The 26,965-nt window shown below is 40.4% G+C and overlaps 1 protein-coding gene across 3 annotated transcripts in view; it reads left to right on the forward strand.

Annotated features, from left to right (window-relative positions):
- igdcc4 (immunoglobulin superfamily, DCC subclass, member 4) overlaps positions 1-26,965 on the forward strand; it is a 61,842-nt gene that overhangs the window by 26,181 nt on the left and 8,696 nt on the right. For 2 of the 3 annotated variants that reach the window (XM_077519782.1, XM_077519784.1), the window contains exons 2-13: positions 5,239-5,553; positions 10,531-10,672; positions 14,452-14,588; positions 18,076-18,210; positions 19,516-19,668; positions 21,750-22,160; positions 23,306-23,470; positions 23,570-23,707; positions 23,837-24,019; positions 25,127-25,327; positions 25,781-25,879; positions 25,970-26,156. In XM_077519782.1, coding sequence (XP_077375908.1) covers positions 5,239-5,553; positions 10,531-10,672; positions 14,452-14,588; positions 18,076-18,210; positions 19,516-19,668; positions 21,750-22,160; positions 23,306-23,470; positions 23,570-23,707; positions 23,837-24,019; positions 25,127-25,327; positions 25,781-25,879; positions 25,970-26,156 — 2,266 coding nt within the window. The remainder of the gene's footprint in view (positions 1-5,238; positions 5,554-10,530; positions 10,673-14,451; positions 14,589-18,075; positions 18,211-19,515; positions 19,669-21,749; positions 22,161-23,305; positions 23,471-23,569; positions 23,708-23,836; positions 24,020-25,126; positions 25,328-25,780; positions 25,880-25,969; positions 26,157-26,965) is intronic. The other variant, XM_077519783.1, reaches the window with a different exon arrangement.

Consider the following 26,965-nt stretch of genomic DNA (forward strand, 5'->3'; position numbering starts at 1 on the left):
GACGTGCTTTGTGTGTGTTTGTGTTTCTTCGTGTGAGAGCATCGTGCAGCCTTTCTGTGGATTACCCAGCCTCTTCATCAGGACGTGACGGCAGGGGGTCAGGCCTCATTTAATCAAGGGAAAAATTCCATCTCCCATTAACGTAATTAATCCAACACCAGAGCAACAAAGAGAAAGAGAGAGAGATTCAGGACATCGTGTTCATGCGTGTGTGGAGAATGTGTTTGCAAAGTAAATGAGTAGTTTTATAGAATGTGGTATAGGAGGGATGTATAGATTCCACGTCGTAACTCACGATATGATATTGCAATAATATATTGATACAGTGATAGAACTGTAGAACTCAAAACAATCTCAAAATTGTCCTCATTAAACGTGCAAAAAAAATCAGGGAACGGTCATTTTAATACAAAATGACACTATTCTTTGAGTAGTTCTATAAAAACATTCTGATGAAACAGCGAACGTTGATTCAAATCGGTGTTCCTTGCATATCATTCACCTTCCAATGTTTCTTGAGACTGCTGTCCTTCTGTCCATCCATTTTACGCTTATCCGGGGTCGATCACGGGCACAGCATCTTAAATATGGAAGCCTGGACTTCCCTCTCCCCAGCCACTTCGTCCAGCTTCTCCAGGATAATCCTAAAGCGTTCCCAGGACACCCAGGACTCAGACATAGTCTCGCCTGTGTGTCCTGGGCCGACGCTGGGGCCTCCTCCCCGCAGGATGTACCCTGAACACGTCAGGGATTCTGATCTGATGCCCGAGCCGCTTCATCTGGATCCCCACAATACTGATCTGAGCCCCTCCTGGATGACAATTGTCTCATCCCTCCTAGAAGTTTCTCACTTCAAAGAGCAGATTTATCCAATTATATATTATCATGTTTAGTTTATTTTATTGTTTGAGAATTGTTCATTTATAGGCTCATTTATCTTCAGCTAGTAGATCGCAGTTTTATGTTTCATTTGAGATAGATAGATAGATAAAACTTGCTGGCCACATTAAAAAAAAAAAAAAAAAAAAAAAAAAAAAAAACCTTACAACCCAGATAATTCCAAATTGTTATTTTTGTGGTACCGTTATTATACTGTACATAAATGCTGCTGCGCTTATTTTGAATCTGTTGCCAACTAAAACAGCAGCATTAATCGGCTAATTAATTTGTATAATGACTAAAGTAACTTTTTTTTTTTTTGCTCACTTAATGCTTCCAACAACAAAGATATGAATTACATGGAGAACATTTGACTGTTTTACAATAATTTGTGCTTTAGTAAGACAACAAGGGGAACGTTCAAGTACAAAAACGATAAAAAACAACAAGTACAAAAACGATAAAAAACATCAAGTGATCAATTTGTCTTTCGAATTAGGCCATACAAGTAACATAATGGGCTATACTTTCATAGACAGGTACATGTGTATCTTCATTTTCCTGCCGCACGTACTGTGTTTGGGAATTTGGCAGCGCTTCTCTGGGCATTCTGGTGGACCAAGGGAAATTTCTGGAGGACCTGACATTTTGCTGATAGAAAGTAGCCTAGACATTAGACCAGCTAAAGGAAGGTCTAAGTTGTGGTGTAGAAGGTGTAATGTGATTTTGGTGGTTCTGGTCGAGGTGCAAGTAGCTCACATTTCTTCTACTCCATTATATTCCTTGCCATGAAGTGAGGACTCGATGACCCAAAATAAAAATCAGATGTACCTTTCTCAGATCTCAAAACATGTCGTGTTTGGCAGAGATGCAATTTAAATATATGATGTATAGAGAGGGTTAAACTGAAAGGGGAGACAAGCCATTATCATGCTCAGTGTTTTGTTCCACCTTGTTCAGGTCCTCTTCTAATCGTCTGTCCCAATCTCAAGGCTTTTTTAATACCCCCACACAGAAGAAGGCCAAAATTGGTTCCAATTGGAATTTATGGTCTTCCCCGATCTTCCGTTCTTTTTAATGTTCCACTCTTATCCGCTGTGAAAACTGTTTGTATAATAAATTGACAATGGATTATGCAAAAACAATATAATTCCGTTCAAAGATAAACGAGGAACAAGAGACAGAAGTGTCACAATTTCTCATAAAGATTCATTTCCCCCTCCTGAATAGGCCATAAAATAAATCAGACCATCCATCTCGGGTAGAGAGAGCAGCCGATTCATTTATGTGGATCAATAAATTAGTAATTTTTAGGAAATTTGATGCAAGCGCCTCCTCCAAGTTGAGATAATATAACAGCTGTTGGTGCATAATGAATGAAGATGCTGTAATGGTTGAAAATGTATGGGCTGGGTGCAGCAAACCTAACGACCTGGCTGGCTGTCTTACAAGCACATGAAGATAGTAGCTTTAAACATCACGATGTGTGCGTTTAAATGGACTTTTAAAGCAATTCCAGCGCAGTCCATTTTACCTGTCTTAGCCTCACTCCTTATGAAAACCAATCACATTTTGGCTGCCTGTCACAGATATTGAGTCTTCGGCTCCTTTTTATCTCCCACTTCAGTCATTAGGACCTTTTATCCCAAGATCCTCATCCCCCCTCCTTTTCTTTCTGTCTCTGCCATGCTCGTGTTTTCAACCGAACTAAATTAAGAAGCACTCTCAAAAAGTGGGGGAAATAAACCAACTGAACTATGAAGGTCAGACACAATTCATTTAAAGGCAAAGTAGGAAATTATGTGAATGATGTGTGTTCACAAATGGCAGGTGTGGGCAAACTCGGACTGAGTTTTGAGGGCCGGAGTCGTGCAGGTTTTAGATGTTTCCCTTACCCAACACAGCTGATTTATATGATCAGATCATCAGCAAGCACTGCATAAGCCTGATGAGGATCCTGTTCATTGGAATCAGCTGTGTGGTAGGAGGGAAACCTCTAAAACCTTTATGGATGGACATGTTAGAGCTTGAAATTAGCCTAAAGTGGTCTTTACTTATTCAGGTTTTTGGAGCCGATCGCGATCAGCAAGTTTAAAAAAAAAAAAGATAACCGATCACTCATCTGACCAGAATATGGACCAATCTATTTAAAAAAAAAATTCTTATAATTGATGCCCATTGAAATGCATTGGGAAAAAAAAGTAATAACAATCAAAATGCAACTATAAAAGGACTATTATGGATAAATTTAAAGAAATAGCTACTTTAAGTCACACAACATTGTGGAGCAACCACATGTTGGAGTCTGCTGGAATGCAAATTATTGTTAAAGAAGCCATCTTGAGTGGTGGTGATCTGTTACTGATCTGTATGAACAATACATTTTGTTACACTTTTTTTCCTGTTGCAAAGAAGGACACATTTATTTGTTGAAGAGCAATTGGATCATTGCGTCAATTAGGGGGACGGTCACTATTTTGAGAAAGCAAGGTATTTCCTATGAGCTATAAACTGAAACTCAGTCCAAAGAAATCAGCGTAAGCTAGTTTCTTGAAATGTTGTCTTCCAGACAGTACATATCAGAATATTATGGACAAATGCAAAGAATCTCAAAAAGAGGCTGACTGGTGGGAACTACAAAGTCACACGCTAAGGCTGGTGGTTTTGTTGTCGATAATGTACGTCTGTACTCAATTCAAATCAGCTACAACAATGTTTAATAAAAATGTATTTGCTTATATTTGAGTGAAACTTAAAGCGATATTTTACTTAATTACACATTTTCATCAGTAAAAACTTGTTTTTATCAATGATTAATGTGATTTTTTTAAATTTTCATCAAAATTGTAAGATATCATTTATCAATGTCATTGACTCACCCTGCAAATGTCACGGTATGTGGAGCGAGTGGATGAGGGGAGATGGACCCAATGGCGGAAAAGCAATGCAAGGAGACAGACAGGAATGAGAGTAACTTTATTGACTATGAACAAGCAGAAGACAGGACGGGACGCGAGCGGACTGGTCGCCATGACTTGGCTCGGACGTGGAGAGACTTGGCTTGGATGTGAGAGACTTGGCTTGGCTTGGCTTGCCTTGGCTTGGCGACAAACGCCACTAACACAGCACACCACAACAGGACAAGACAAGACAATGCTCCCACCACGTGTGAACAAACGCCACTGACTAAATACAACACTAACGAGACACTTATAAGACACACCTGGGAAACAATAGGCTGAGGGCACTGATTGGTCACATATACTAGGAAGGGAAGACACACACAGGTGGACAAGGTTAATCATAATGAGACACGGAGAGAACTCAGGACAAAACGCTACAAACACCTAAAACCAAACAAAACCTAACCCACATGGAACCAAAACATGACCGCAACTAACTGGGAAAGGCATCAATTTCAGGACAGTTACTATTCGAGGTATTATTGATGAAGAATAAACGGAAACAACATCTGAAGAAATTGGTCTCAACCTCTATCCTGGAACGTGTTCCAGTTCATGTCAGTTCATACGTAAATAGGATTAAGAGAAGAGAATTCCTATATTCATAGATAATACTCGCAAAATCTCATTCCAGAGGCACTTTGGAGGCTCTCAGTGAGTCATCTCACAACACCTCTGCCGCCAGGACTTGCCCTCTCTAAATTTAATGTTCTGCTGCTGACATCCAAATCCTTTCCAAGCGCCTGTGCCCGTTTCATTCCCAAAGCCCCTCCCTCTCCTCCTCCTCGGCTTCCTCGCTTGACTCCTCTCTGTTCGCGATATAGCCCACCTCAGGAATGCGCCACCCTCCAATCCATCCGTGCGTGTTGGTGTGTGTGTGTGTGTGTGTGTGTGTGTGTGTGTGTGTTCTGCCAGCACTATTGACTCCATCCTGCTATGAAATGACAAATTGCCCGATAGCCAAAAACAGCAATAATCTAATCAGTGAAGGGACAAATTGTGATGCTTGAGTTATAATGAAGACTAATCAAATGGTTGCTACAGAACGGCGGGATTGTGTAGCGACAAGTCCAAACAATGCATGATACTTCGAAACAGTTTCGAATAACCGTGATCTGCTTGCGGTTTACACGTGGATTGATTACAAATTGTTGTTGTGCCTTTTGTGACTTTCTTCCAGTCCTTGATTGGTGAAAATTGGCTGATAGTTACGCGTTATGCATTATATTCGCAGGTTTAACATATAGTTAATCCGTTTATCTGTTCACCGTTGTGCCTTTTCCGGAAATTACTTACTTCCAACTTCTGACTGGCTAAAGTTTTCTGACTGTTTGTGATGATCACACCACCGTAAATATTCATTCATTCATTCATGATTCCCTTTCTCAATTCACAGATAAGCCTGTTTCAGTGGAGCTGAGCTGCGGGGCCGGTCCCAGCCATGTAGTGTTGGAGCCGGGGTCCCCCACCACGCTGGACTGCAACCTGGGGGCCAGCGACACGCCGCTCAACATCACCTGGCTGCATGAAGGCCAACCCCTTTCTCCAGAAGGGAGCGACGCCCGGCGGCATGTCGACGACCGCTCCCTCCTCCTACGCCTTTCCTCCGAGGGTGGAGCGCCCCCTCGGGGTCTGGAGGGAGGCTACAGCTGTGTGAGCACCAGCGCACATGGAGCCTTGACCAGCCGGACTGTCAACGTGCTGCTGGCAAGTAAGTGGCCGTCCGCCGTGTATGTGATGTGCATAATGGAGTGGAAAATTGTCATTCTGGTAGGTGTGTCTTGATAAGTATGCAGTTGGGAATTCTACGCAGCAGTACCCCGCAAAAAAATCCTGAAACGGCGAAACCGTTTTCATTTGTATTTCTGTGCTTGTGTTGAATTTTGGGTGCCATCACATTATGCATTATTTATCTGCATTTTAAAACAATCTGGTACTTTGAAAACATATCTGTGTTATGCTCCAAAATGATAAAGGTTATCAATCAATCAATTCAATTTATTTCACTCTTTAAAGTAAAAGAAATGAAAGCGGACAGAAAGAAGTAAAACTTGTTGGTCCTAAAATAGTGGTGACGGAAGCATGGTTAATTAAAATAACGTGACGAATGGTCGGACTGACGACGAGAGTTTGGTTCGCCTTGAAAAAAAAAAATCAAGGACTGGTGCCCAGGGTCCTGATGAATGGACCAATCAGGAAAAGTATCCCATTTGGTAAATGTGCATTCACGTACAGCACCGTCTTTGTGGGGCATTTCATTTTCAACAACACTCAAAACTGGGTGAAAAAGTGTGATGTAATTTTTGATCTTTCTGGTATGTTGTCAAAAACGTTTGAAAAAATAGCCATTAATGCATTGCCTATCTTTATGATAGTGACGACTTTAGCGTGGAGGCCAAATTGGTTCATGCAATGTTATTTCCGATGGGAAAATTTGCCATAGCACCACAGAACAGATTGTGCTCAACCGTGGAAGTTGCACTGTACCGTAATTGCATAACAGACGCAAGGCACATTGGACCGTGTGCGACAACAAAGACTTCAATCGCAACATGCTCATTTTTTTTTCAAACGCAATAGTCAGGAAGGTTATGAAAGTATGTCCTCAGGTGTTTGTCCCTCGGGGAAGATATTCGTCTCTTCATGGGACTAGAGGACAGACAGTAGCTTTTTAATGGTCCCTCCAAGGAGGGCCTCATTGTCAGCGGCTCTGAGGAGGTAGTCTTTATTGAGTCATTAGCTTTGTGTAAAATGAGACCGTGTACTTTGCGGATGCCCGCGCTTTTGTCAGCTGTCACATGCCTATTTATACGGAGCTCTTGTTTGAGGGACAATAAGGCGGGTGGGAGCAGAGGATGAGGGGTGCGGGGGGCTCCGTTGTGTTGAATGGAGGGGAGGCGGATGGTGCCGGCAAGTAGTCATGGTGAAGGGAAAGGTTTCCGAGACCATTACAAGTGACCTTCAGTCTGTTTGTCTACGTGCGGTGTTTGAATTAAATCAGAGGCGGTGGTTCTATGGAGGGGAGATTTGATCAGCGCATTGAGAGGTCGGCGCTGAAGTGCTTTAACATTGACATTGAGCGGATGTTCTCCTCTTTGCTGGAAAAAAAAAAAAAAAAGAAAAGCAACATATCTCACATCGCATCTGTAAAAGCACATTACCCGAGCCACCTGCTTCGACGCTTTTCCCAGTGGTGCCATACACCGGAATGTGAGCGAGAGTGGAGATTTGAATGGAAATAACAAAATCGGGAGCGACAACATATGGTCTGCATTTTGCGTTCTGTAATGACAACCCTAAAAAAAAAACAGCTTTTGACATTCATTCATATCTAACCTCATTTCATGGCCTGCCAAAGTGAATGTTAACATGTCTTAATTTATTTCCAATTTATTAAATTTATAATTTATTAAATTTATCATTTAAATTATTTGCTTCTTTACACGATTGTGCTCAAGTTTACTGTACGTACGGTATGTAAACTTCTCAGCACAACTGTATGGTTTGAAAAAGGCTTAATGCCCATAAAATCCAAAATACTGTGGATTTTTTTTTTTTATTATATTTTTAGAGGTTGAAGTGGACATGAATCGAGATAAGTTTGGTAACTATTCATAGCATTTTTGTGTCATTAAGCGATGTTTAACTTTTGCGCACGTAAAGTTGTACAAGTTTATATGAACTTATGAGCACAACCGTACTGTAAACAATCTGTCCAAGAGCCCTACTTGCGCCCACTTGTTGGCATCACAGCCATATGTCCCAGTACTTTTTAGTCCGTATGTTTATATATGAAACCATGATAATATTTGATTGTGTTTCATCATGTAAAAAAAACGGTTTAAAAAATAGGTCACTGGAAGAAGGATGGATTATCTTGCTTGCACAAGTAGAGGTGGGGGGCAAATAGCTGCAATCTGATAGCTTTGAGGCCAAAGAGTGGGGGCACTTGCTGACACTGACACAGGGAGACAGGGTGAAGTCATATTGCACGTATTACGATGGTGTCAACCATTAAAACCATTAAATGGACACTGTTCTGTAAATGATATGACGGGTATGAATGAATGGCTGCGAGCTCTGATAGGTCCCTGGTGGACTTTCGTTGCATCTTGGGAAAAGGCATAAAAAGATGATATTGTGCCCTCTCCGTGGTCAGCTGTTATCCAAATTTACAGACAAACACACGCATGGTGGCCACTTTGGTGCCGATATAGTTGATGTGTTTACATGATGATGTAATAGCTGGAAGTTGAAGCTTAATCATCAGCTTGTCCTGCAAAGCTTGCCAAACAAAAATCAATGTCAGTTTTCTGAAGAGATCCTTAAAAAAAAAAATCTGTGTCCAGTTGTTATGAATGATAGTGGCTCAGTCGACAGTGCGGGATGTTAAATCAAAAAGTCGTGTACTGAATACTGCGGAATCTCTCAGAATGAACACAGTTCAATTCATCCATGTCTCCCAAAGGAAATAATGGAACTTGAAAAATAGTCCATCGCAGGGTTTAAAATGTTACCATCCTAAAACTACAAAGATATCACTCAATGATTGTCAAAGTGTCGTTTGACTTGGGATTTAATTCATTGGAATTTCTCTCCCCTCCTTTCCTAAAAGGGCCACAGGCCAAATAGTTTTGTTCCCCCTCAAAAAAGCCTGCTGGAAGGGGTCAAAGGTAAGACCCCCAACCCTCCCACCCCCTTTCACCCACCCCTGACATCATGCTCCTTGCTGCCCCCTGGTGCTCAGTGGTATCTAGCAGCAAGCGTTCCCCCCTGCGTGTGAAAGTGCGAAGCTGTGAACGCTGGAGCTCTGCCAACAAATTCCGGCTAAAGAGACAAAGTAATCCCGCCACATGGGATTAAATCCCAGCGCTTTGTCCCAATCACGGCGTTTAACTCCACTTAGTTTAAACTCGCTGCAGAAGAAACTTTTCTTCCAGCACAAAGAAAAGTGTCCAGTTGCTATTTGGTCGAAACTAAAACTGAGAACATAGTGCCTTATTAAAAAGAATTATGTTTCAGAGGCATATGTCCAAAAGTCAACGATCCCTGTGTGCACAATTAACATTCAGCTACATTACTGCAAATGGCTAATTTTTATTATCAGGCAAGGGAGATGAGACAAAATGTGTTGTTGTTTGTATTATAGTAATTCATTCAGAAAACACTGGATAATAACATTGCAACAAATGCAATAAGTGTCTTCCATGTGGCAGCTAGTGATTAGGCCTACCATGTCTGTCTCATAGTTCTGAGGTTCTGGGTTCAACTCTCAGCTGCGGCCTGCCTGTTATGGACTTTGCATGTTTCAGTTTTGTGAAAGGGACGCCTCATAGAATCTGTTTATTATTATTATTATTATTATTATTATTATTATTATTATTATTATTATTATTATTATTATTATTATTGGGCGGCACGGTGGTTAGCACGTCCGTCTCCCAGTTCTGAGGACTCGGGTTCGAATCGCCCTGCGATTGGCTGGCAACCAGTTCAGGGTGTACCCCGCCTACTGCCCAAAGCCAGCTGAGGTAGGCTCCAGCACCCCCCGCGATCCTTGTGAGGAATAAGAGGTCAAGAAGATGGATGGATTATTATTATTATTATTATTATTATTATTATTATTATTATTATTATTATTATTATTATTATTATTATTGCAGGGCTTCTAAACACAAACAAACATAACTACGGGTGTCAGTCAATTACACATTTTCATTTTCATTAATCACATCACTTCAGTAGCTCAACTCACGATTAATCACAAACATTGTTTCTGTTCTATAGGCCTATGTACAATAAAATGTACAATAAAATAGTTTTAGAAAAGTTTTCATTCTGTTATTAACCAAAAAGTGGAAAAAAATTAACTAATGGAAATAAGGCTGCATTTTTAGTCATTGATACAGGAATTCAATAATAATGTACTGTACTGTAAAAACAAGTGTGATTGATTTGTGTTGAGGTCAGTTTTCTGCCACTAGATGGCATAATTGCATTTGTAAGACGTTGGTGACTGCTCAATGCGTTTTTCTTTTCATATTAAGAGCGATCTAGTCTTTTACATGAAGTAACTTGTGATTTTTTGCACATTTTTTTAAATTGTAAATATATGCATTCTTATTCAATGTATTACTGCTAAATGTTGACATTGATGTCCGCTGCATTGCAACTAGAATTCCCCCTGTACAGGCTTTCCAAGTAACGGGCGGTCATTAATCTGAACTTTAAATTAACACACTCTTTTTGACACCCCTACACACGTAACGTAACTAAACAAAACAACAACAAAAAACACAGTAGATCTGAATCTGAAGCGAGGAAATGTGTTGTACCAAATTACATTACAGTACAGATGGGGTTCAAATATTTATAGTTGTATTTACATTCCTTAAATAGTTCCATAATTTTACACGGTTTTCTTTCTTCTGTATCTTTCTACTTTGATTGAACGTTTAGAACACACTCTTTTGATTCGTTTGTTGAGTTACAGGCAGAAAGCATGACTGGATACTGGAAGGGCCTTTCCCGCCTTGACCCAACAGCCTTTATAAATAGTGCGCTGTTTATATTGGCACTGCTGGGAAGGGATTTGAGATGATTGCACTGTGTGTCACCCGGCGAGCGGCCTACATAGCAAAAATCCACGAATGGTTGCCCGTGTAACGGCCGTCTTCTCCTTCCGCAGGTCTGTCCTCCTTCCGTCAGGAGCCTTCACCTCAGACGGTGCCTGCTGGGGGGGCCGCTCGCTTTGAGTGCCAGATCGATGGCGTGCCCACACCTGTAATTACTTGGGAAAAGGACAAAGTCGCTGTCCCCCAGGACCCAAGGTGACTCCGCTTCAATTGCTTTTGTACCTCGGATTTCTAAGCCTTTTCTTCTTTTTCTTCTCATTTTTTTTGGTGGGGGAGTTAAACTTATGAAACAACTGCCCACACACAATGGAAAAATGCAAATTTCCTTCAATTTGGCTTTTCGTTCTGACTTAAACGTGTATCTACAATCATCGTCCATCAAAATGGCAGGAATACTGTATTTGTCATTTTTCACAAAGGATAAATACCGATGCTATTTGGTAGCTCGTCCGTGTTTGTGGGATTTGCTGCTGATTGGTGCCACAGAAGCACAATCGATTCATCAATAAATTGCCACAGTCTAGACTGCAAATGGTCCACTTTTATAAACGGACGTGCGCGTGAATGTCATCCCGTGAACTGATCGCTCTCAGACAATTCCAAGTGATGCATGCTGGTCATTTGGCTAAAACTCCATTAACGTCTCTTGTTTCATTATTTTTTGTTCTTGTTAATTAATGACAAAATCGTAATACATCACGTTTTCTATTAAATGTCTTCAAGAGTGGTCGGATGGAATTTATTACAAGAATGCACGGTACAATAAAGTCAATGCTAAGATTGTGCTATGACCTTGGTTATCAAGCTAATTCAGCTAAGTGGTTTTTACTGTTTGCTGAATGCAATAAGCATAATACCATGCACTGAATATGATGGGCTTGTTTTATTTATTAATTTTCTTCACTTACATTTACTTTTCCATGTTTAATGGATTTTCAAGGTGACAAAAGCTACTAAGAAACTTTTTTTGTATAGGCTATAGTTATTATTTCTTAATGCTCACGATATACTAACAGTAATAACCAGAAGACTGCATGTTCTCAGTTGAAATATTTACTGGATGCCAGAAGGATCGAGTACACAGCTGCAGAGCCCTCTTCTATTAGTATGCGGAAGAGGAACTGATCTATTCAAAACCGTCCCTGCACTGATACTGTCTAGGCCGCCCGCCCACATGGGCGAACGGCTCTGCCTCCCCATGTGAGAATGTGTGGCCTCATGGCCTTAACTGCTTTTTACTGGATACGTATGTCAGAATGCAGACAGATAGAAAGGCGCCAAGCAAGAACACGTAGAAGGCGGAGAAAGCGTCTTCATGTTGTTTGTTCCCGTGTTTCGTATGTCCTGGGGAGCTACGTAACATATTAGTTGGCGTGCAGCCTGCCTCGGCCATTTGCTGGTTGTTTCCAGCTCTCTCGCAGCCGACTCGGCACTAATGGCTGCCGTAACCCCTCGTGACCTGCAAGCAGCTCGACACTTATGAGGGCTCGTGGGTGAGATGAAGCTCTGCCACCTCGGCCGTTGCTAATGGCCTGTCACTCCGAGCTGGCTTTCAGTTTTCCCTTGCTGCTGCTATTATGCCCCCCCTTTTTTTTCTTTTCTTTTTGAAACTCCCGATTGGCTTGTTTTTTTCATTGTCCTTTTTTTTGTTTCTATCTTATCCATCCTCTGGGTGGTCTCTTGTTTACAGCATACATCTACTATTTATAGTAAACCACCGCTAGTTAGAGAAGCCAATTGCTACTTTTCTATTAGCCAGGGCTTATAGCATTAAAAAAAAAAAAAAAAAAAAAAAGAGCCTCGAATAGCTGTCAAATTGCTGTTAATAGGTTTCATAGAAACATGCTAAAAGGTGAATTTGTGAATAGTGAACTTCAAATACGCCACTCTGTGTAGCACTGAGTCAAAAATGGAATAAAATGGATAAATAGGAACATAGTAATTGGTATTTTTATGGCTTCAAAGTGGTGTCCTCGCACAGCCTTGGCGCATTTTAATTTCCAACTAATCTATAAGCTATTTTTTTTTGAAGGGTAATATTAAAAGATGATTTTGAAATGATGTTAACATGTTTTGGGATGATAGTTTGTATATCACGGTTCATTATATACGCTCCTTACGGACCTTTTAAAAGTAAATGTAACAGACAGTATACGAGAGGGTTCATACATGGCAAATTGAAAAAGCATTTCTATGTCCTTGAAAAGTTAACAGGACACGTAACACAAACGAAGTGCAACATCATGCTGTAACTGTGGGGCGACAGTTGAGAAAAGCAAGCAAGTGAAGCGTTCCTCGGCGCTCTCAGTCACTCTCCGCTCAACTTGGATTAAAAAAATATTCTATTTAACCAGCATGGGAGAAACGGCCTTGATAAGCCATATGGCTTCCACAACACACGGCTGCGGACTGTTGCAGAAGCAGCACGGTCAGAGAGTTTATTGAAACTGGTGATGTAAGTGCAGTTCCTGTCGTGGTGACACAGACGCCATTGATGCGGCGGCTTCAATTTCAACGGCAAAGCAGACGAACTTGAAAGCCTCTAATGTAATGATAAGAGAAGTTCTGAAGTTTTGATGGCACTAAAAGTGATGAAACTCCCACGACTTCTTCAAGTCTTTGGAAGATGTAGCTTGTCTTATCCAGAAGTTTCATGACATCCAGATTGCTTTGAGATTTGCATGTTGAGAAAAAAAAAATACTATAACATTTACATTTTTTATTGATACATGAAGTCTTTGATTTTGGAAATCAAGAGATTCTATTCCTAGCTCTCAAACTCTTTATTGCTTTCCGATTTTCTTGCCGTCTGTGATGAGGGTTAATGTTATTGATTACTGTGTTAGTGCTGCCGCTGTTGCATTTAAAACATGATAAAGTGTGTCAAGATGGGTCTGGGAGTAGGGGTTGGCAATTTAAAGGATGTTCATCATTTTTCATCACTGCAAAAGAGGGGCTACATAGGACCACGCACTGCCTGACCAGATATATGACAAAATGTCATTTTAAATATAGACATAATACGTGCCACGAATAGCGAACATCCATATGTCATTGACGGATGACATATGAAATGCATTGGGAAAATTGGGCAAACAAATTATAATCTTTTTTTGTGAACCCCCAAAAAGTCTTGGAAAAAAAACACTGATGAGGGGTTGCAAAAAAACAAAAGAAAACAAACTTTTTTTTTTTTTTGTTTGTTTTAGATTGGAAAATTAATTCAACAAAATTGAAAAGATTGAATGTTTTTTTGTTTTTGTTTTTTGTTTAAATATACTGATTAATTATCTTTTGGTTTACGTGTCAGTTTTGGAGAACTGGGAGCAACAAGTAGTTTGAAGCAAGTACTCTATTCCTCTTGTTTGGACAATTTTGCCAGCGAAAGATTTGCCTTGTACTTTCGTCAAAGCAACGTTGCACTACAGATGTATCAAATTTCTTGACTGAGAGTGAGAACAGGCACTAAGGAATACTTAAAAAAAAATGTGTATTAAAGGTTTAAGTGTAGAAATCAACATTTTTTTTCATGAATTGGTCTGGAACATTTTCCCCCGGAGCAAACAGGGGTCCACACTTCACACTAGTCCTTTTTTGGGGTGTTGTTTTTAATTCCATTTCCCAAAAACATTGTTCCAAATGAGAACAATCCCTTCTACCCAAATAAATGCCGCAGACCTTTATTTGCAGCAATATGGTAATAATAGTACATTGGTGCAAGACACCATCCTACAATTGCAGCTCATTTTTCAACTTTATGTTTTCATAGAGCCGACTGCTATTGAGTCCAGTCATAACTCTCATGTATGTGTTCTGCACACAATGACCTCCTGGTTGAACAAAGAGGAACGACGCCGTGAGAGGACACAGCCGGAATCCCGCAGTCTCGACTCGGCCGTGTCGACTCCCTGTGCGTTGTTTGTATTCGGCTTCTGACTCCCGTCTCCCTTTCTCATCTTCGCCCCTGTGTGAAGCAGGTTCATTTCCCTTCCGAACGGTGTGCTCCAGATTCTGGAGGTTACCAGGGAGGATGAGGGCGCCTACCGCTGTGTTGCATTCAACTCCGCCGGGAGGGACATCAGTCACGAGTCCCGGCTCACTGTCACCACAGGTTGGTCTGCTGCAGAGCTTTGGCTTATATTTATTGTGCAAATTTCTTCGAGAATCTCTGAGAATTTCTTTAACCCACTAAAGCCTGAACCATGAAATATATGAGAGAATATTTGTATTCTTTGTAAATAGGGTATTTATCGTTCCTTTTGAACAAACTAACTTTTTTTTTTTTTTTTAAATCAACTTCCACGTATGACTTTTGCTTTGTATCATATTTGATACATCCGGTCACAGTGCTTTAAATTTGTTCATTTATAACTGTCAAAAAATATAATAATAAACAGACATCCAACATATTAGTATTTCCAAAAATCAGAAAGAACATTTCCCACTACTAATAAGTAATCCATCTTGCAAGGTCGCTGTAAAAGCCATCAACTGGGTGATACTGCCCTCTAATGGATTAGCCCAGGGGTGTCAAACTCATGTTAGCTCAGGGGCCGCATGGAAGAAAATATATTATCAAGTGGCCCGCATCGGGAAAATTACGATATATAACTTAAAAACAATTGCCATCATTTATACGCAGATTTTCATGGACCAGCCCTAAATTACGGCGCTAAATGGTCATCATATTACAAAAAATAACACAAATGCAAATGGAACACGACAACACTTTGCCGCTATACGTTTAGCATGTGTTAAATCTACCTGCTTTGCATATATATTGTTCCCAGAATGCATTGCGTGGTGCAGTTAATGACGTTATAAGGACGTTAATCCTTGTCATATCTATTGTGTAATTGGTGTCATATTTAACACGTTTATGTCGGTCTATGATTAAAAAAATAAACAAACCGTAACTTTAAGTTGTGTGTAAAATAATGACATCCAGGACGATTCCCCCGTACAAGTTGCATTGCTCGTCTGAGGACTGCTTGTCAACGTACAAATTTAGGTTTTGATTGTGTAGGCTGATTAATTAGTCAGACTTTACAATTTTATTTTATTTTTGTACTTTACAAAATCATCTCGCGGGCCGGATTAAACCCCTTTGCGGGCCTGATCCGGCCCGCGGGCCGTATGTTTGACACCCCTGGATTAGCCGTTCAATGCATGTGTCAGATCATATACGTCAGGGTTTTAATGGGGAAGAAATATTATACTCATGAAATAGAGGGATCAAAAATGTGTTGTATTTAATATGATACGTTTAGCTTTATATGGTTAAACGGGAGTATCCAGCCCTATTGTAAAAATCATGTGAAGACATTTAACAATTTATTCCAAGATGATACGTAAATATTCTCAGTCATAAATCCGTCAATAAAATGTTATTTGTGCGCTACAACTACAACTGAGTTGCCGTGTTTATGAAATGTGCCATATAAATAAAGTTGCCTTGGCTTGCTTTACATCAGGTGCTGGTCAACCTCAGTCAACGATTGCATACAGTAAATAGAGAACAACAAAAAAACAAAACAAAAGACAGATCTATTTTTTTCTGATCATCACAGTGTTTTCTCACTAAAAACTCGAGTTTGTCATTTAAACTGCAGTTGTTCCTACTATTTTCAACCGCACTGATAATATGAAATTCACAAAGAATGTCTGTGGTCTTTTAAAGTGAACCGATGGAATGTAATATCTCTTTTTCGTCACAGCATGATGTCTTTGGTCAGTCCGAGGGATATTTTGGGATCGATCGACTGAAATTACTTTTCATCAGTACGCTTCAAACGTTTGCCCGCTCTGGAGCTGCTGATTCAAAAGGCTGAGTTGACTTTATGCTCAGTGGGAAGTCTGATAGCCTTCCAATCTCAATCAATTGTTGATTTACAGATACAAAATGCTAATTTTATTCATCCCGCAACCAATATGAATGTTGCTGTGTTATACTTACTTCTCTTCCTGAATAATGTCTGTCTCCTCAGAGAAAGTACAGGAGAAGCTGGTTCTGCATTTTTTTTGTACTGTTTTGTATGATTGGTTCAGCATGAAAGTGGTTTTCAGTTTCGACTTAACCTACAGCTGAACTGCTATACGCAGCGGGAAAGTGACAATCCTGATGAAAGGAGACTGTTCATTATGAAGCTGACATTCGTGTTAAATTTCTCAGAAGTATTTTTTACCATTTAGCAGGTGATATATTTAATTCAGATATTTGCCCAGGTTGCCATTATACTTGTATATTATGAACATCTCCTACTCCCTCTGAATTGCCCCTCATTTTGACTAGGTGATAGTTTTAAGGTGGCTTAGAAGTAATTGTATAAAAATGAAGAACAGAGAGGTACTTGACAGTAGAAAGTACAGATCTGTTTTCTCATTTACTGTACATCGTTTCCTTGCTTTGTATCCTGAAGCTTCTATTACCAAGTTCAGAGATCTCTCTCTAGGACTTCTTAGTTTAATTCTATGTGACATTGTCTTTAAAGAGGCTTGCTGCTAAAGGTTAATGACCTGGAGAAGAGTATATGTCATCTTAAACTTAATTCTATTTGACATAATCTTAAATAGCTTTGCGGCAAAGGTTTTCCTAAAGAATATGTCATTTACACTCCCCCCAAATTTTGACATATGGCACTTTCTGAGTATGCTGGATTTTTGGTTAAATAAATTACAACTCAACTATTATTTTATTACTTTACTACTGTAAGTTGAGCTTCAATTTGTAGCATGGCCCGATGGAGTTGATAGTTTCCTGTCATATACCCTAACTGCCACTTGGTTTAGCGAAAAGCTATCTTCTTAAATATTACCAATTCTGGTTAGTATGTAACTTCTGATTTGTTTTGAAGATTCTCTTTCCTCAAATGCCACCAGAGCTGTTGTATGAGATATTCCACTCAATACCATCCGATGGTCACATAAATATCTTTCTCAAACTCTCAATAAGATGGACGTGTGACTTTGGATAAAGAATCAGAGTAAACAGTTCCAGTACCTTAGGGTTGTTGATGCAGTCTACTGTTGAGGGCCCAACATTTTGAAGTGGACAGAACTTTAGTACAAACACGTGATGGTAAATGGTCTTCTAAATTGTTCATCATTGGAAATTCAGCCCTCCGTTGTCCTTCTGTTGTTCTTCTGATGTTATTAACTCATTCACTCCCAAAAACGTATACGTTTTTTAGGTTTTTGTTTGCTAGAGTTTTTGTATGAAGGCTTTGATGCAGTTTCTGACCTGAAGTGGAAGCTTAAAGCGATAGTAGTTATTACAAAAAAAAAAAAAAAAGTGTGCTTCATCTGTTTCATGAATGAAACTTTTTTTTGTAATAACTACCATCGCTTTAAGCTTCCACTTCAGGTCAGAAACTGCATCAAAGCCTTCATACAAAAACTCTAGCAAACAAAAACGTATAAATACGTCTTTGGGAGTGAATGAGTTAAAACAGTGTGATGTTATTAAAACAGTCTCAAGGGTATGAGAAAATCCTCAAAAATGTTTATTCATTTAATCAAAAGAACAATAACAACAAAGAAATTAAGCTGTTTCAAGAGGGCCGTATCCTAAAAATCTGCACTTTCCCCCTCATCTCCAGGCTCTGCAGAAGCCCTGAACAGAGTTATGATCGTGGCACCGCCTCAGAATGCGACGGTGGTGCTCGGCCGTCCAGCTGTGATGGAGTGCATGGCGCAGGGCCAGCCCAAGCCGCTGGTGTCCTGGAGCAGGCTGGGTAATGCATTTACACAATTCTCTGAATTCAGCCCCTCTACCTGTCGTCTTCTTTTAACGTGGCGATTGCTCGTTCATTGTCAGTCTTCCCAGAAATATCTGCGTCGGCATACCTGCAGCTGTAAGAGTTTAATGAACAATAGCCGTCACCTCTATTGTTCCATTGTTCGGTTCTGCGGTGCTTTCCATTACGTGATTTGTCATGTCAAGTTCATGCACACACTCATTTTTACCATTGTAGTTTAATTCTATGCATTTGAACGGTATGCTAACCCAACTCACACCAACAGCTGTTAAAAAGGCAGTTTCAAACGCAAATATCGGTATTGGGGCCGGACCCAAAAGTAGGTCGCGGATTCATTTTGGGTAGGTCATGGACTTGCACTTGGTTTGTGATGGTACCAACATATCACTATCACTGCTTTTCATTGAATTGTTTTATATCGACTTGGATTGCAAGGGAGGGAAAGCACTCACATTTGGCTTTAGTTGATAAATGATGCCCCTCCCCCCACCCTCAAGCCATCTTTGAGGGACACAATCTAGTCAGGTACAAAGTTCCATTAAAAATAACTTAATTTTCATAGAAAGTAATAGTGGCCCAGCTAAATTAAATGTAGCTAATATTGTGGCCAATTCCAGGACACAAGTGAACCTCCATTTTATTTGGATTTTTAAACAATGTTTCCCATTGGATGTACTGGAAATCTGTTTCATGATCAAGCTGTGGGCCCCATAAGCCATGTACAGAAACTGTACATGGTTTTTAAACATTAAGCGTAAACGGAAATTAATAAATACAATATTCTTAATGACGTTGTGATTTATTTTTACTTTTTCTGTAAAATCGTACAAAAAGTCAAGAGCACTTCATGGTAAAATGTGAAATGCGCTACCTTAATTTCTATAACAAGTGACAATTTGCTTTCTTTCCAGTCGATCGTAACTGTTGCAGAAAATGCAAAACAAGACTGAGGACACATTGCATGACAATGGGGGGGGAAAAAAAGTCTCACAAAAATGTATGTAAAAGAAAAACTCCCTCTAAGATGTTCACTAAGATGGGGTCTTGTGAGGTACACTACAACAGGTGTTTTTCAATGACTGCAATTCAATTGTGAATGTTTTTTTTCTAACGGAACACTTTTTTCTAACGGAACACATCATTTCATCTGAGTGAGATTAAAACCTAAAATCCTCTTCTTTCTCAGTGCCGCATCTTTGGAAAAACTGCAACATTATACCAGCATTTCTTTGTGTCGCCAAAAGTCTCATCACAGACTGTTCATTTGTCCGCACTGATCAGATGGGAAGCCGATTTCCACGGACGTGGTTGTCCTCGCTACTAACCTGGTGATCAGAGACACGAGGCGCCACCACGGGGGCATCTACGTCTGCAGGGCCAACAAGCCTCGCACAAGAGAGTTTGTTACTGCTGCTGCTGAGCTGCACGTGTCTGGTAAGTGACTCAGTTGGGTTTAGATACCCTCAAGTTAGCAAATAATTGAACAGAACAGGAGTGTTGTTGTAACTGTAGGTAGAAAAGGAAGGATAATGTATTATGAGACTGCAAGACACAGGTCAGAGTTTTAGTTGAATCTGCTGGTAGACCTAATTACATTTAACTCATTTGCTCCCAATAACGTGTAAATACGTTTTTTTGTGTCCCAAAGACGTATTTATACGTTTTTTTTGTTTGTTTTTTATGCTAGAGCATACAAAAGGCTTTGATGCAGCCTCTCAACTGCAAAGAACGGTTGCAGAAATGGTAGTTATTACACAAACGGCCAGCAGTTGGCAGCAGAGCAAAGGAGATCAACCAGGGCCATGTATAAAAAAAGATCAATTACTTACAATTTTAAATAGATTTGTGAAAACTGATGAAACTTAGCTCTCTTCTATTGCTAATTAAATAATGCAAAACGGAAACAGATAGAAACATACTTTGTTTTCCTAATGAAAGAAGAGACTTTAATCTTTCTTTTAATAGGTTCCATGCTTTTATAGCAATCGAACACAATATTCTGTGGGCCTTGCAAAATCAGTCAAAATCCAGTAAAACAGCCGGGAGCAAACGGGACTGCGTCTGTGAAAATGGCTGGGAGGGAATGAGTTAAGTAGATGTCAAATTACTGTAAGTTCCAAAAAAAAGTCTTAAGGGAACACCTTGAAAAATCAGCAAATGATAACATGGGAGAAAAGGCCAGTGGCATTTTTGCATGAAGAAATAATAAGCTGTGCCGTCAGCCGATATTACCTGAGATTCATTTTTAAAACTGACATTTTAGTAATGTAGTAGACGTTTTTCTTGGTTTCATCTTACGTTTGTCACTTTTCTACTTAACCTCTGTCTCCAGCGCTTGGATTCCCTAAGAGCATCAAATAATTGAACAGAACATTTGCCATCATGCCAACATTTCTTTTGGGAAGGACTCCCATTTATTTGAAGAAATTCCAGCAATACAATAGGCTACAAATTGTAATCGGCCCTTATCAGAGACAAGAGAGACAAGAGTCTAATTTTAATAGACTTCAAGTTCCTCAAGGCTGGCCACACTCGCCATTAAACTATTGAAATTTTTTAGAGACAGGATTACTCAAGCAAAGCAAATACAGCAATGTACAAGTAGATCAATTCATGTTTGAGGGTTCAGGTTACCATTTACCCTAATGTTAGTTATTCTATAATAATAACTATATAAAATGGAAAATATGTTTCAGTGATTTCCCTTTCATCATTGGAGTTCTGCTATAATTTAAACTGTGAAATTCTCCTACCTCATGCTTTAAATACCTCATGCTATAAATTAGGGGTGTCAAAATGAGTGTGTCAATTTTGAGTTAATTTAAAGTTTGTTTAATGCCACTATTTTTTTTTTTAAAAACGCAATTAATGACCGCCCCTTACTTGTAAAGCCTGCACCGGGCGAATTCCAGTCTCAATGCAGCAGAAAAGTCCACGTCGAAATTTAGCAGTAATACATTTAATAATAATGTATATATTTGTGGAGACTGGGGTCAAGTTGGACTTTACAATTTTAAAAACGTGCAGAATTTCCCAAGTTACTTCATGTTAATATATAGCCCTTAATATGAAAACAAAAATGCACTGAGCTTTCACCAATATCTTACAACTGCAATTATGCCATCTTGTGGCAGGAAAATGACCTCAACACAAATCAACATCACACTTGTTTTTTTACAGTACAGTACATCTTCTTAATTTTAATTCAGTTTTATGAATTATGAAATGACTGTATCAATGGTGAAAAGATGCATCTAGAAATGTGCTATTAGTTTAACATTTTTTCCACTTTTATGTTATCAAGAGCATGAAAACGTAGAAAAAAATATTCTATGGTACATTTTATTGCACATTTAGGATATCAAATTTGCAATTATTCGTGAGTTAACTATTGAAGTCCTGCGATTGATTACGCTTAAAAATGTTAACCGCCTGACACCCCTACCCTGAAACTTATTCAAATACACTTTTTCAACACATTGTAACTAAGATATCAAGTGTGCCTGTGTCACCAGCCCCTCCAGTCATTCTTCAGCCCCCGGAGACGGTGTCCCTCTCCCGGGGAAACACGGCCAGGTTTGTGTGCAACAGCTCCGGGGAGCCCACCCCGGTGTTGCGCTGGTTGAAGAACGGCAAGCCAATCCGCTCCTTCCGTCGCACCAAGACTCAAAATCCTGGCGTCCTGCTCATCAACCAACTGGCCCTGGAGGACGCCGGCTACTATCAGTGCATCGCCGACAACGGCCTGGGCACGGCCTGCGCCACCGCCAAACTCACAGTCATCGTGAGGGAGGGCCTCCCCAGCCCCCCTCGAGGCCTCTCGGTCGCCCCTTACTCCAGCACCACTGCCCTTATCACGTGGGAGAAACCAGAGTACAACTCGGACCAAATCATCGGCTACTCGGTGCACTGCCAGCGGGCTGCAGGTGAGCGTGAATACATACAGTATGTCTTTAATTAAACAGTGGTGTAAGGCATATATGTCAGAATACAACCTTTATTAAAACACCACTAATTTTAAGTACTGTACAGCAAAATAGGCTATACAAAGAGTATGTATAAAAGACAGAATGTTTTCTTTTTAGTTTAAAATGGCTTACCTTCACCACCATTTTGCATTTTATTCTCATGTCTTTTGGTTGTATAACTTTTATATTATTATTTCTCACTTAAATTATACAGAAAAAGAAATGCAGACATATTCAATATATTTGCATAGTTACAGGGCATTCTATATTGCATTATTGTTATGTGCTGGGGGTTGGATCCCAAAAACGCAGACATAAATAAGACTTTAACTATTTATTCACATCGAGAGGCGTGGAACAAACTTGACTAGACGAGAAACAACGAGAGTTGCACAGAGGAACAGAGGTAATAATCCGACAAAAACACACACTTCTCAGACAGGCTTATATAGACGGCGAATTGATCTGATGGGTTGTGGCTAGACATGTTGACGTGAAATTATCTGATTGGCTGTCGACCAGATAAAGAGATTAAAGCTTCTTGACATCACATAGCTCCTGACATCACATAGCGTCTTACCAGTTGAAACTAGATGCTGGTTCAATCAGTTCAAAACAGATACTTGACCACACGGTCATGTCCCAAACATAACCCTTGCATGACCCAAACATAACCCTGTCATGCCCTTGCATGACACAAACTTAACCCTGGCATGACCCTAGTCATGGCAGTAAACATAACCCTTGCATGACACTAGTCACGACAGTAAGCATAACATAACCCTTACATGACCCTAGTCACGACAGTAAGCATAACCCTTGCATGACCCTAGTCATGACAGTAAACATAACCCTTGCATGACCCCAGTCATGACAATTATGGAATGAATTAGTTTTTAAATTATACTTAAAATATTTCACTCCAATCAATTAATTTCATTATTTTTGTTCAAACCCAAGCAAAATGTCACATTTACAGATGCCAAGCTGTCAGTAGTGTGTTCCATTTGAGGCGTCTACCACAAGTCCACAATGCACAGCGGTGTCTGTCTTGATGACAGCCAACTATGGCAACAAATCGACTGATTTGGATTATTTCTCAGGTTCAGACAACGTGGAGTACCAGTTTGCGATGAACAACGACACTACGGAGTACCACGTCAAAGATCTTCTCCCTCACACCGCCTACACCTTCTTTGTGGTGGCCTACTCTCCCAAGGGAGCCAGTCGTCCGTCCCTGCCCGTTACTGTTGACATGCTTGAAGATGGTAAGTGTGTCATACCTGAGGGGGATGAATCTCAATTCTGTATTCTGCCTTCGTTATTCTGTAGCCTGGAAAGACTTGATGTCCTCATCCGTCTTGCAGTGCCTAGCGCGCCCCCTCAGCTGTCAATTGCCAGCACGTCTCCGACAGACATTAGGTTGATGTGGCATCCGTTGTCCTCGCAACACAGTCGAGGGGCCGTTACCAGCTACCGTATCGAGTACAGCTCTCTAGATAATGGTGAGGAAGTTTTATGAATGATAAACAAATGTTAAGTCACTTTGAATTTTGAATTTTGAATTGCATTTGATTTGAAGTTGACAAGTTAAAATTGACTACAATTCAGAGTCATACCTGTTTTTCCCACAGCGGACACCGTCTTCTCGGTGGAGGTGGGCGGTAATGAGACCCAGTTCACACTCAGGGAGCTGCAGCCCAACCAGGCGTACAGATTGAGGATAGCAGCTGGAACAGGTGTCGGCTTCGGGGTGCCGTCCGAGTGGGCTCAGCACCAGACGCTGGCCCACTACAACCACACCAGCCACCGCATGGGTAAGCCTTATGACTTCAGACTTGTTGTGTGGGAATTCCCACATTTTAGGGTGAGGATTTATGTTTTTTTTTATTTTTATTTTTTTAAGGGAGACATATTTAGTAGTGTTAGGTTTCACAACGCAGCCTGGTGGTTTCTGTCTGATTTGTGAGAAGAGGTTTTGTTGTTTTGCGTTTTTTTCTACTTTGCAGCGAATCCACCCTCTGAGCACTTTCAGACATTAGTCGGTGCGAACAATGTGTGCAGAACAATGTCTGCCAGGCTTTGAGGGAATTGCAAAGTATTCAGTGTTAGCTTGTCAGCCACTCAAAGAAGATAACCTGTGGGGCACATATTAATTTGGGAGGGGGGAATGCAGCTAGGTCAAGCTTTATTAATCTCGAGAAAGCAAGCGTAATGAACATGGGCGTTTAATAACATACACTAAGAGGTGTCAGTCAAGAAAGTGTCTGCCCACCACACTGACATGCATATTGAGTTATGCTGTGACAGCGTGGGTGCTTCAAAGCCATTCATTAGAAGGCGGATGGATTATCAGGCTCTATAAAATGGGGTTATTTTCTATTTCACACATTGTACTGTAGATGTGATGGACATTTTCTGCCAATTTTCCAGTTATTAATTGTATTCCTTTTCTTTCCTTTTTTTTTTTTTTTTTTTTTTGTTAAGAATTCTACAGTATGTTGCTTCGATGAGCCTAAAATGTCAAAGCTACACAAAAAGCAACAAATTAATCAATTCAATTAAGGATCACTTGCTATAAAAAATGAGCAGAATTGAATTTGTCATTGTGACGTCATTGTGATTTTCACGTATCTATCCACTCAACTCTAATTGACATTTTGGTTATTTTAAAGGCCCAGTATGCCGGTTTCACTCAGGAAAATGCACTTTTTAAATACAGGATGTTACACACTTTAACTTTCTCTCAGTCTACACATCTGGGTTTATGTTAACCTTTGGTGGTTCGTCCAGCCCCGTTTCTGATGTAAATCTACATAACATACAGCATGAGTTGCCATGGCGACTCCCATATAGCTTTGGCCCCCAGGCTATCAGTGTACCTGCCGGGATACTAAAACAATCACGTTCCCTCATGTACCCAGTGATGTTCGCTCCCACTGAGCTAAAGGTGCGAGCACAAGTGAGCACTCTCAACGTCACGTGGCAGCCCTCGCCCAATCACACGGTCGTCTCCGGCTACAAGCTGTCCTGCCGAGAGGTGGACGCCGACGGGGAGAAGACGACGCAGACTCACGTGGTCAGGCTTCGCAAAAAAGCCAGATACCATCTCCTCACTGGGCTTGGTAAGTCGCTCACATTTTGTTTCAGAGCCTGAGAGGTGAATCGCTTCACAATAAAGTGTCTGTCTGTCTGTCTGTCTATCCATCCATCCATCCATCCATCCATCCATCCATCCATCAGGCAAACAAGCTAGCAGCTCTCTAGCAGGCAAACAAGCTAGCAGCTAGCTAGCTAGCAATCAAACTAACTATGTTATCAACTTTGCCATATTATACTTAGTAGGCCTCACCTGGACAGCAATGTGTGTACTGCTTTCCTACCGTTTCTTGTTTGACGTTTATCATGACACTTTTTCAAGCATTGTCGCAAGCATAACACTTTCAGTGTTCAACATGTATTGTATATACTTACTAAGGTCATACAATAAGTTGTCTTGTTGTTGCCTGTTGTAGTACATTTTTCTTAAGAATTTCTACTTATCTCCGGCCTTGTTTCTTTTGTTATTTTTGTGGTAGTTCCAGGCCAGCAATATGAAGTGAGAGTCTGGGCATTCAACAAGCAAGCAGATGGCTCAGCCGCAGTGTGGAAAGGAAGGACTGAAAAGGCTGACAAAGGTATGAACCCCATAGAACTGCAGAATGCCTTAATTAAATCAGATTTTTTTTTTCCTGGCTCTAATTGACACGCATGCGAATGCATTCCAGTATCTTCACTCCCCATGCGGCCACCCCCTTTACCGCCGAGCAGCATTCAGGCAGCGGCCAACAGCTCCACGTCGATCCGGCTCCGCTGGGAGAAACCTCGCTTCAGCACGGTGCGCATCATCAACTACACGGTGCGCTGCAGCCCGGCCGGAACCACAAACGCCTCTCTGGTCACGTATCACACCAGGTGAGCCCGGATGTCTGTCATCCTTCGCATCATCGACTACTCATCTCAGCTGCTGCCACTCAGGGTCGAGACAGGGATGCATTGTGTTTTAAGAGCCGTTATATCATTTTTATGAAAGGGATGAGGTGACGAATGATAAAAAGCATAAAGGGGTGGAACAGATTGATGCACTACATCAGTGGTCCCGTGGTTCATACTAATACATGACCCTTAGTGGACCAGCAACCATTCATCAAGAGTACTTGTACATTTTCTTTTTTATACAATAGATTAACAGAGAAATTTGTCAAAACACTTTTACCCAGCAATGCAATAAACCGTAATATCATGAATCTCAATCAAATAGTGTATATTGCCTTTAACGAAAAGCTCCCATGGTTCTTTTAATGGTGGCACCATTAAAAAAAATGCCAAAGGAAAAGCAGAACACACTTTTGGAGTTAATCCTTTACATCAGGAGTGGGCAAAGCTTGACACTTGCTCCGTTCTTTAGTCTGGCCCAACGGGTATCTACAATCAACCTTCGCAGATTCGCAATTCAGCAATCACAGCTTATTATTATTATTATTATTATTATTATTATTATTATTATTATTATTATTATTTTTTTTTTCTTCTTCTTTCTTTCTTTCTTTCTTTCTTTCTTTCTTTCTTTCTTTCTCTCTTTCTTTCTTTCTTTTTATCATAACCCGGATTTTTCATCAGAACTTGTGTACCCCCCTCTCTGGACTTTTATAGCATAAAGGAAATTAAAATGATTGTGGCAAAATACTTTTTCCGGTATGTATGCTTTGTGTTCAAGCTCTAAA

The sequence above is a fragment of the Festucalex cinctus genome, chromosome 4 (genome assembly GCF_051991245.1).
Source record: "Festucalex cinctus isolate MCC-2025b chromosome 4, RoL_Fcin_1.0, whole genome shotgun sequence".
Lineage (NCBI taxonomy): Eukaryota > Metazoa > Chordata > Actinopteri > Syngnathiformes > Syngnathidae > Festucalex > Festucalex cinctus.